We start from the raw sequence: 10,527 nt of genomic DNA, 5'->3' as shown, positions 1-10,527 counted from the left end.
TCATAAAACTGACCTGAAAAGGTTTGTTGAACATGTTCATGACTGGAGCACAGCCTGAGTTTGAGCTGATGGTTTTGGGTTCAGAGTTCTGGACTGGTTCCACTAACGAGCCTCCAGCTCCAGGTTCTGATGGGCTCATGATCCTCAGACCTTCCTCTGACTTTACTTTCCCCCAGAAGTTTCAAACATTTCAGTCATTCTCAGTGTGTGAGAATCTGGAGCGTCTTTAAATCACGATTAAAGCCATGGGAAGTGTGGACGGCGCCTCAGCGGCTCCTCGGACCAATTTACTGTGTCAAACTCAGACGTGCTCCCATCATGACCTGGTGAAACGTGTCGGACTCTTACCTCCATAATGAACTCTCGGTCGCACTGTTGAGGTTGAAGTCAAAGAGTTTGGTTAGCATCAGAATTACCTGCAAGACAACAGAGGCAACAGTTAGGATGTAAATCTATTCCTTTCACACATAAAGACGTTAAATTTACAGGAAATTTAAAGATGCAAATTCAAGGAACATTGTGAGGAAGGAAAAAATGAGTCCCAGGCAGATCAGCTGAGTCAGATTTCAGCCTCTTTCTCCTTTTGGTCTAAAATAATTGACTATAAATGTCAGACTAACTAAATGTTCAGCCTTTTTCTCTCTAACTTTGTTCAAAGTAGAAGTTCTTTTTGTCCATCTGAGTAACTGGAGCTCCATCCATCATCCAGTTAAATTAAGTAGATTTTTCTCATGTTGACCCTCATCTATCACCGTTCATGGATGACGCATTCTAGACCTGCGTCACTCAGAGCGGCAGCCTGTTGGACCAAACCAGTCTGAGGAAACATTTCTATCCAGAAAGTTTGTGAATTAAACGGATTTGAATTTTTCCTGTTTTTCACTGACAGAGAAACACGTCGGACTCGTCCAGCTTCTGTTTGACTTATGAACAGTTTTATTTTTATATTTGATGCTTTACTCCATCAGAAACCCTCAGCAACGTGATGCAGACACACACTGATGTATTTTATTTGATGTTTTCCAGACCGTCACACAGCTGAATAGAAATTCAGATGTTATCCATCAGATTTATCGTCTGTAAATCTATAAATGTTTTTATCTCACTTGCTGGGGATAAATTTATCTTTTCATTCAGGATTAAAGGAAATCAACCAGATTAAAATGGAAACTTATTCCAGTCAAACATCATGCAAACATTTACATTTTTGCTGTCAAAGAGGATAAAAATCCCCAGTTTGTTTCACTGGTGGAAATGAAACAGACTCCTGATCGTCGGCTTTATTGCATCTCATCCACTCTGTTCTTGCTCCTCTGTATGTTGATTCAACTGTCATTTTGCCATTGGTGTCACCTTTTTCTTTTCAGACTTTCAGAACAATTAGAGCATTTTCTAACCACATGTTGAGGGTTTAGAGTAGAAATAATAAAACGTGTGCGCCTTAGGGAAGAGTTGGAATAAGACTTTTTACGAATGTGTAACTTCTGATGGGGGAACTGGTGGGGTTAGAGCAGGAGCAGTGGGTGTGATGGTTCATGGGGTCTTTGTGGGGGACAGAGGAGCAGGAAGGAAGAGGCTTCGGCTTCCTGACACCCTGAAGGCTGAAGCTGTTCATCAATCTGCTGCTTTGGCTCTGATGTCTGCAGAACACACTCCCAGACTCGAGCAGTCAAACCCAAACACACACACTGAATAAAAGCAGCTACATCTGCCTCAAACCCATGGAACCTGAAACAAGAATTCACAATGCAAACAGTTTTTTCAGGAGAAACTTTAACTTTACCTGAATTCAGGAGTCGGTTTCTGCATCCCGTCTCAACACACCTGGATCAAATGAACGACTCGCTACTGAGCATGTGCAGAACGACTGGAAGCTGATCCAGGGATCCAGGTGTGTGGAGACGGGATGCAGCCGATAGAAACAGGACAGACGCTCTCAGTCCTGGTTAACATCAAAACTTTACAGAAATCAGTTGGAGAGTTTTCCCATTATTCCAATTACATTTTTAATTCCTCAGAAAAATGTTTAACTTGTCTCTGTTGGAAAACACTGAGTCTCTGTGACCAGCTGTGTCCAAAAGCAGAAGAGAGGAAATCTGAGCTGCTGCTTTAGAAACACTTCAGAGCATAAATACTTTAAAAAGATGGAAAATGGCTCGTATTATTTTAGTGTGAAGATGAAAAATCCGCCAGTTTGTGTCGATATTCGTAAAAATAACTAATTAAATGTCACTTAGAAAAGCACTTTAGGTTCTGAATTATTAAAAATATGGATGTTGATCAATTTAAATAGAGCTCTCAACACTTCATGTAGAAAGCTTAAACTGTTCACACAGCAGCTCCTGATGCTCATTTCTGATTCTTTGCTGAAATCTGATTTCCTTTGCAGGATCCTGAATGTCGACGCCACAGCAGCAGAATTTTGAGCTAACTTTTAAAATGTTGCAAAACAGAAGATCCAAATTGGACATGCTTCCATCCAGTGAATCAGCCAGGATACGCAGACTTTAATTTCTTCAGATGTTGACGCTACGCGTGGCTGCAGTAAACAACAAGTAGCAAAAAACCAGCAGACAAGTTTTCAAACATTTCAGCACAATTCAGGGAGTTATTTCAAACTTTGCTGTTTCCATCAACAATTTCTAATGTGAAACTTCAAAAATATGCATAAAATTGTTAATGGAAGCAGCTACAGATTTCTCTCATAGGTTTATAAATTGTCTTGTCCTGAGGTTCAGTTTGTAATAATTTTATTTAATATTTATTTGTTGGTTCTTTAGCACAGTATATTGAACAGGTATATAAATACTGCAACATGGTTTTTAATGACACATTTCTGATCATTATGCACAGAGAAACATTCATGCACATGTTTCTCTGTCCTACTGGTTTCTTCTTTTCTTGTTTTAAAAACCAGTTTGAAATAAAGAAATAAATGAAATCTGGATTTAATCACATCTGGCTTCTTATGAATTATGACTCATGTCTCACATCAATGATGTAAAAGTTGAATCAAATTAAGTTTTTTTAGGTGTGAATTGATCGGAACTGATGTGTTCAGACTCTCCAATTCTCAAAAATCAGACATGGGTCACAGTCACCTGCTGTTAGACACACATAACCAGTCAGAGGAAGTTAGAACTTTAAAAATGAAGTTTGAGAACCTGATAAACATTTATCAAGAATAAAAATCAGGTTACTGATTTCTGGGGGATTTACTGGCCGTCAGCCTTGTTAAAGTTTGTTAAAATGGTTCCTGATATTTCGTTCAGTGTGTCAGATGCAACGTATCGGATCCTGTCTTCATTTAGCTTTTCTTCCATTCAGAGGTTGAAGATAAAGTCAGATGTTGGAGCAAAACATTCACCTTAACTTCTCTGTTGCTGTTTCCAACCTGACTGTCAAACAATTCAACATAAAATCTATTTTTAATCTAATCAATCATATCCATGTGTTAATCAGAAATGTTCCAAGAGGTCTTCTCTGTGAACAGACTCCACAGCTGCAGCGAGCTGCTGCACACTGCGGCTGTTTAAAATTATCCTCATTGTTTCAGACTCATTACTTAATCATATCCCATTGATTCCAAACACTGCTGGGAAAATCTTCTGGATTCGGTTGATGCCCTGAAGGTGAGCAGGATGAGTGAAAGTGGGTCAGCCCAAGTCTTCAGGGAAACAAGCCGAGGCAGAAACAACTTATTTGGCTTGGAGCGTAAAAGTGAACGCGGCGCGGTGTGTTTACTTTGTGACTGGAAGTGTTTGAAGCTGAAGATGCAGGAAAATATTGAGAGGAAACTGGATCCCGACTGTTCCGAGTTTACTCTGATAAGATCCAGGAGATCCAAAGGGACGAGCTGCCAGTTAGTTATCTGATGACCTGCAGGTGTTCTGGGTAAGATGCTGCAGTGGTCAGTCTGAAACTGCCCACTCAGTTCAACAAAACTAAACACTGATGGAGTTGGAAACCTGCGTCCATCAGTTCCCCTCCGCATCGCCCTGCTTGTTGCCGTGGCAGCAGCAGCCAGTCACTCCATGACTTGTGTGACTTTGTGAAACTATTGCGCCAGCATGAGGCTGCAGTGAGAACACGGCGAACAGATGCAACTTGGGTAGAGGAATTACACGGCGAGGTCGGGGGCTCCAGTGATCAGGCTTATTAAATATGCGCCAACATCTGCAGCCCCTGAAACCCTGCCGGCGCCATGGAAACGGGTCGGTGTCGGGCCGGCAGGGACTCGGTGTTCTGAACATTCACCCGGATAAAGACCCGTAACCCTGCATTGATCAGGAGTCAGCCTGGGGACGGAGGGGGACAATCAGCTTAAAGTCAGAACCGTGCATGCTAATGCTAATGACCAACCGGGTCCACTTAGCGTCCCACCTGGAGGCTACATTCCCAGCATTCAGCTTCTCTTTTCGTCCTCCACTCATTATTTCCTTCACACATCACATCCTCCTCTGCGAGTCAACGTGTGTTTGTGAGAAAAGCAGGTTGAAGGTGAGGGTAATGGGGCAATTACTGCTTTAACAACTCTGAGCCAGTTGTTAGCATGTCTGGGTGCAGGTAAAGGTGAGCAGGTGTGTAAGGTTTTCCAGATCAGAGCGACACACAGCTCTCCGGCTCCAGGCTCAGAGGAACGACCTGTGAAAGGCCGCAGTAAAGTCTCTCTGACTGAAGGGCAGAGTCTGCTCTGGCCGTCTGTCGGCTGCATATGGAGAGAAGCAGGCGGTCGTCAGCCAGCGGCCCGGTCAGATGGGCTCCCACTGGAAGGTGCATATGTTCCTCACTATCGGTGCCAGTTGGGCCCGGAGGCTCCGTACTGTAAATACACAGACACGGCTCTGTGGAGGATACCTCTCCACAGGCCGACTCACTTCTGATGCATGACGGCATCAGAAAGACAAAACCAATCTTCCAACACATTTTGCAAAGATCCAGACTCAAATATTCAGATTTTTTCATCCAGTAAATTTTTGTTCAGAGTCACAGAAAAGGTGAAAGTCTGACTCCATCCTTATACAGCCCCATACATACATGTATGTTCCATTTTATAGTACAATCAATTAAATATGACTTAAAAGACATTTTACTTTAATGGTTTAAATTGGGTCTCTGTCTCTTTAAGAAGCTCCCGGTCTCTCTGACACTCTGTCTTCAGCACATCATTAGAAAAATGTTTCTCTGTTAAGCTTCTGATGGTTTCATTATGTTGCACTGACAAGCAGCTCATACAAGCTCAGCAGATGAGAAGTTCCACCAGGTGTTTGCTAATTGCTGCTGGCTAGTCTGTAGGATAAGAGAGGGCTGCTCTGTGGGTCTGCAGCTGGAGACACGATGGACCAACTGGAGACCTACTAACCTGTACGTCCACCCAGACTGACAGGCTGTGTGTTAATCAGACCAAAGCTTAATGCTGTGACAGAATGGCCCAGTCAAAGTCCACACTGAAATCCTTAGCAACAATTGAAAACCGATGTTCACAGATATCCACATCCAGACTTTGATCCGTTTCAGAGAAGAACGGCCCAGAGGTTCAGTCCTGTGCAGAGCTGGAAACCCAGATGAGCTGAAACTGGGAGGAAGTGCCAACACATGCCACACTTTTCAGATTTTTATGTAAAAACATAAAGAACCAACCATGCATCATGTATCCTTTACTTCATAACTATGCACCATTTTGTTTTGGTTCATCACATAAAAATCCCATAAAAAGTAGTTTCTGTTTTTGACAAAATGTGAAAAATGTTCAGTAGATATGAACTTCTTTAAATTATTACATTTCTAATAAACAAACCAGTTTCTCCAGTTTTTTATCAAAGAAATACAGTTTTATGGAAACGGGAGAAACAGCTTTTAAAGTTTTGTTTCTGTATATTAGTGCAAACTGTAATTAAAAAAGTTTAGCGATGTGACGCTGCGAACTGCAGCAGCGATTAGGAAAACTCCAGACCTCATCAGAACCAAACCCGTCACGTCGGCCCACATGCAGAAAGCGGCCATGTTTCTGCACAGCAGCTGACATGAAGTGGCACTTTGAGATGCAGACTGTTTGCTCCAAACAAAGCTTCGTGTGAAAAATGCTCTAAGAGTTTCTCACATGGTGTCAAATTGGATGTGAATGTGGACAGCAGCTTCAGAACCACCGGTCGGTCCTGACACTCCGGGTCCAGCTAATAAAGAAACCAAAGTTTGTTACCTTGTTACTTCATAAGAAGCTGCCCAGAACTTTCTGAGCATCCAGACTGTCCACTGTAACGTCACAACAGAAGTTGGTTTATTAAAAACGGTTTAAGTTTCTGTAGCATGCAGAGTTTATCGTGTGGATTTTTTATCCTTCTGGGAATTCTGGGAATGTTTCTCAAAGCAGATTGAACCAAATGCATGCAGACTCAGGAGTTTACGGCTCTCTTCCTCTCAACAGCCACAAATGTTTGTCTTGTGTGTTTATCATGTAAACCTCCAGTCAGCTGTGACAGACCAGTTTGTACTGAGCCTGGTTCTGGTTCCAGTTCTGCTGGAGGGTTCTTCCTGTTAAAGGAGAGTTTTTCCTCTCCACTGTCGCGTCATGCATGCTCAGTATGAGGGATTCCTGTACACCAGGAAGCGCTCGTCGCTGGTTTCTGTCCAGGGGGAGAGACGGCTCCAAGCTCTGCTGGGCTTCATTACACAGAAACTTTTAACTGTTTGATAACCAGGATCAACTGGGATGTGGATTGAAATTAGTTTTTAAAGTGCACTATATGAATAAAGTGAACAGTATATTAATATACAGCCACAGCATGAAAAACTCTGCAGCTACATGCATATTAAATCCATCAGGTGAGATCTGAACCCCAAACCTTTTACCTCTGAGGAAACCAAGCTATTATTAAATATATATACATATTAAAATGGTCCTGTACTGTAACACTTCCACTGGATATGGATTCCGATCCAGATATTTTTGCTGTCCTGGCCGCTCCCTGCCTCACAGAGCAGCCACAAAAGAAGCCCCTCTAAATGGAAGTACATTACTTTCAAAACGCACCATTTATGTGCATCAGCTCAAGCAGAGTGATTTACGGTGATTTCTGTTATGCAGCCATTTCCTCTCCTAATGAAAGCAAACTGCATCAGCTCACCTGCTGCACGGCACCGGGGGAAAATTTAAAACACAACACCGGCAGCATCCCAGTTTATTTACGCTGCCGTTGCCTTTCATTCCCGTCTGGTTCAGAGCATGACCGCACCATCAAAAGCTGATTTATTCTGCGCTGAGAAGCCAGAGTGGTGCAGCTTCTGCAGTGGACATGGTCCTGATGGATGAAGAGCGCAGTTCAAAGAGGAGACGTGTCTCTGGAGGATGTTCAAGAAGGCTTGCAAACGCATAAGGAAAGAGCACAGATATATTAGTCATGCAGAGAAAAGCCTCAGCTCGAGGTGCGGATCAGTCACAACTGTGTCTGTGCAAAGCTCCACATATTTAAAGTATCCTTTTATTTCTCTTTAATCCAAACTTTGCCTTTGCTGCCAGCAAACACGGATATCTGCTGTACTCTCTGGTAATTGTCCTTGGATGGAGGAAAGAAAATATCACCATGGATCAAAATTCCCCAACATGCATATACAAGCAACAATTACCATCTCCTGGTAATGGTGCGAGGAGCCAAACAAACCGCACACACACACAAACACAAACACACACACACACACACACACACACACGCCGACTCTCCCAAACGGAGGGGGGGTTAATGTCAGGTTCAGGTTCTGCAGGGCATCGCAAACTATTTGTTTTCCTCACGTCTCATTTCTGTAATCATGTGAGACCAGATTTCTCCAGGGGACAGATCCGGTTTCGTTCCTGCAGGAGCTCAGAGCTGCTGACACACAGGAGCACCTAATGAATCTGTTTCACACTTTCCTTTTAATCTGCAAAATGAATTCTGTGAGCACAAACAGGGCAGCGCGCTCATATATAATGATGCAAACAAGTTCTACCTGCTGACGTTCGGAGATAGCTCCAACTGTCATGCTCACTGTGGGGGGGTGGGGGATCACTGAGGCAAGAACACTCCTCTCTGTGGATTAGTCTGTCACATCTTCCTCTGGAAAATGCACCACTTGTGCCTCTTGCTAATATAAAAGTGAAACATGCCTGGGAAGCAGAGTTTTCCTCTGCTTGTCACATATCTAAAAATAATGCGTCTTCATTGGAAAGCAGATTGATCAAGGCCTGTCAGGGCGTGCGGCCCCAGGAGCTTCCTCTGCATCCCGGCCGCAGGAATCAGAGCTGCTTATTAGTAAATGATCCGTCTTCTGCAGCCTGATCTCTTTCAGTTGTAATTACCGCACAGAGACTCTGCCAGAAACTTACACCATGCCGTCAATTTACTTCCTCCTTTTTGTTTTTTCGCTGATGAGAGAAGGACGAACGTTCCTCCATTTTCTGATGCATTGGAGCAGATTATTTTGGGCCATGTGGGGTTTGCAGCGACGCTGGTGGAATACTGAACAACTCGGCAGCTTCTGCACCTACCTGCAGCTCCGGTTCCATGAGCCGCCGCTTTGATCCGCAGACCTGTCACTGTTGTTTGCTGCTGCCTTTTTGTTTGCTTTTTTCTGATGATGATGCAGGCGCAGCTTTTTCATATTCCTTGATTTGCAGCCATATGCTGTTCCTAACTGCTTGTTAACCCACTTTGCACCGCGCACATTTCCCTCCACGCTACGCTGGATGGATTCACTGTGACCGTTTTTGCAATTAAGAGCCTGATCTCTGAAATGTGGAGCTGCAGAAAGCATTTGAACACTTAAAAGGCTTAAGGAAGTCATTAATAAGATGTGTGCCGGTAATAAGTATTAAAAAGTATGCAGAGATTGTGGTTGTACACGATGATTACATCTCTTTTTCATGTCTGAACTACAAAGCCCTCCACGTCGTTTTGTTTCAGCGCCGCCTGTTCCTGGGAATTATCTGCAGGAAACTGATGTGGAAACATGTCGACAAGAATCCAGGAATCTTTACATGCAGGTGCAAAGCAGTAATTCATCCGGCTCCTCTCACGCTTCACATTCAGCAAATATTCTCTTTATTTACAGCACATCGTCTCTGCAGGCTCAACACTCGCTTAAAACTTCTCCGTAAAAAACTTATTTACAATTTATTCATAGAAACTCTTGATTTCCCTGTAAAAATCACCAAATTGAAAGCACTGAGGGGCCATGTTTATTTCCAAATAAAATGCTCAATAACTTTATTGTTAGTCTTTCATTTTTGTAAACATGCAATATTTTCTGAAATAGTAGAAAAGAAGAACTCATAGTAACTCCTAACAACTGAAAGCTGTGCAGGTTTCTAACTATTTTAGTCGAAGTTTTTTATTTTGTTGGTTTAGAAAATGTTTTTAGTTTAATCTCAGCAAGAAAAATGAGAACTTTCTCCTAAAATCCCGACTGTCTTTAGTAAAGTTTAATAAGGTTTGTTGAGTAAAGGGTTGCTGAATGTCTGTGGCCACTGATATTAAAATGTCTAATAAAAGATTAACACCTTGAATTGTACTTAACATTATTCATTTAAGATGATCTCATCATTAAAACATATTAAAGTTTTCATCAGCTCCACTTGGGTCAAATATTAACCATTCTTATCCTGCAGTCGGGGTCACAAAAGGTCCACAAATGAGTTAAACCTGCAGCTTCGCCCTGATGCTACATTTGATGGCATCTTACTAATCAGACTTACTGATGAACTATATGAACATTATTCTTCTGACTTTGTAAGAGGCGTTCACTGAAAACACCAGAGCTGCTGGTCCTTTAGACTGGTAGAGGATGTTCCATCAGCTGGTCATTCTGTCGGCCGTTCAGCAACGTTTGACCAAAGCAAAGATTGGTGAGCTGTGCTGGAGGCTAGCTGTAGATTATTTTATTAGCCTAATTGTAAATAACTTAAAGAGAATAAGATTTTTTTGCCAACATTCTGAGGATGACATGCACAGCAGAGCGGCTGCTGACTTAACGGGTTCATGTTCTCTCTGTGCACGGCCGGGTTCTCTCTGGGTTCATGTTCTCTGTGCACGGCCGGGTTCTCTCTGGGTTCATGTTCTCTCTGTGCACGGCCGGGTTCTCTCTGAGTTCATGTTCTCTCTGTGCATGGCCGGGTTCTCTCTGGGTTCATGTTCTCTCTGTGCACAGCCGGGTTCTCTCTGGGTTCATGTTCTCTGTGCACGGCCGGGTTCTCTCTGGGATCATGTTCTATCTGTGCACGGCCGGGTTCTCTCTGAGTTCATGTTCTCTCTGTGCATGGCCGGGTTCTCTCTGGGTTCATGTTCTCTCTGTGCACAGCCGGGTTCTCTCTGGGTTCATGTTCTCTGTGCACGGCCGGGTTCTCTCTGGGTTCATGTTCTCTCTGTGCACAGCCGGGTTCTCTCTGGGTTCATGTTCTCTGTGCATGGCCGGGTTCTCTCTGGGTTCATGTTCTCTCTGTGCACGGCCGGGTTCTCTCTGGGTTCATGTTCTCTGTGCACAGCCGGGTTCTCTCTG

General features: G+C 43.3%; 1 protein-coding gene across 1 annotated transcript in view; it reads right to left on the bottom strand.

The window, feature by feature from the left end:
- Positions 1-344: 344 nt before the first annotated feature.
- The window catches only part of LOC106936472 (uncharacterized), an 81,779-nt gene continuing 71,596 nt past the window's right edge, over positions 345-10,527 (bottom strand). The window contains exon 2 of the mRNA XM_015017510.1: positions 345-416. Coding sequence (XP_014872996.1) covers positions 345-416 — 72 coding nt within the window. The remainder of the gene's footprint in view (positions 417-10,527) is intronic.

The sequence above is a fragment of the Poecilia latipinna genome, unplaced genomic scaffold (genome assembly GCF_001443285.1).
Source record: "Poecilia latipinna isolate Pla-1442-1.1 unplaced genomic scaffold, P_latipinna-1.0 Scaffold2152, whole genome shotgun sequence".
NCBI lineage: Eukaryota > Metazoa > Chordata > Actinopteri > Cyprinodontiformes > Poeciliidae > Poecilia > Poecilia latipinna.
This window is presented reverse-complemented; position numbering and strand designations above follow the sequence as displayed.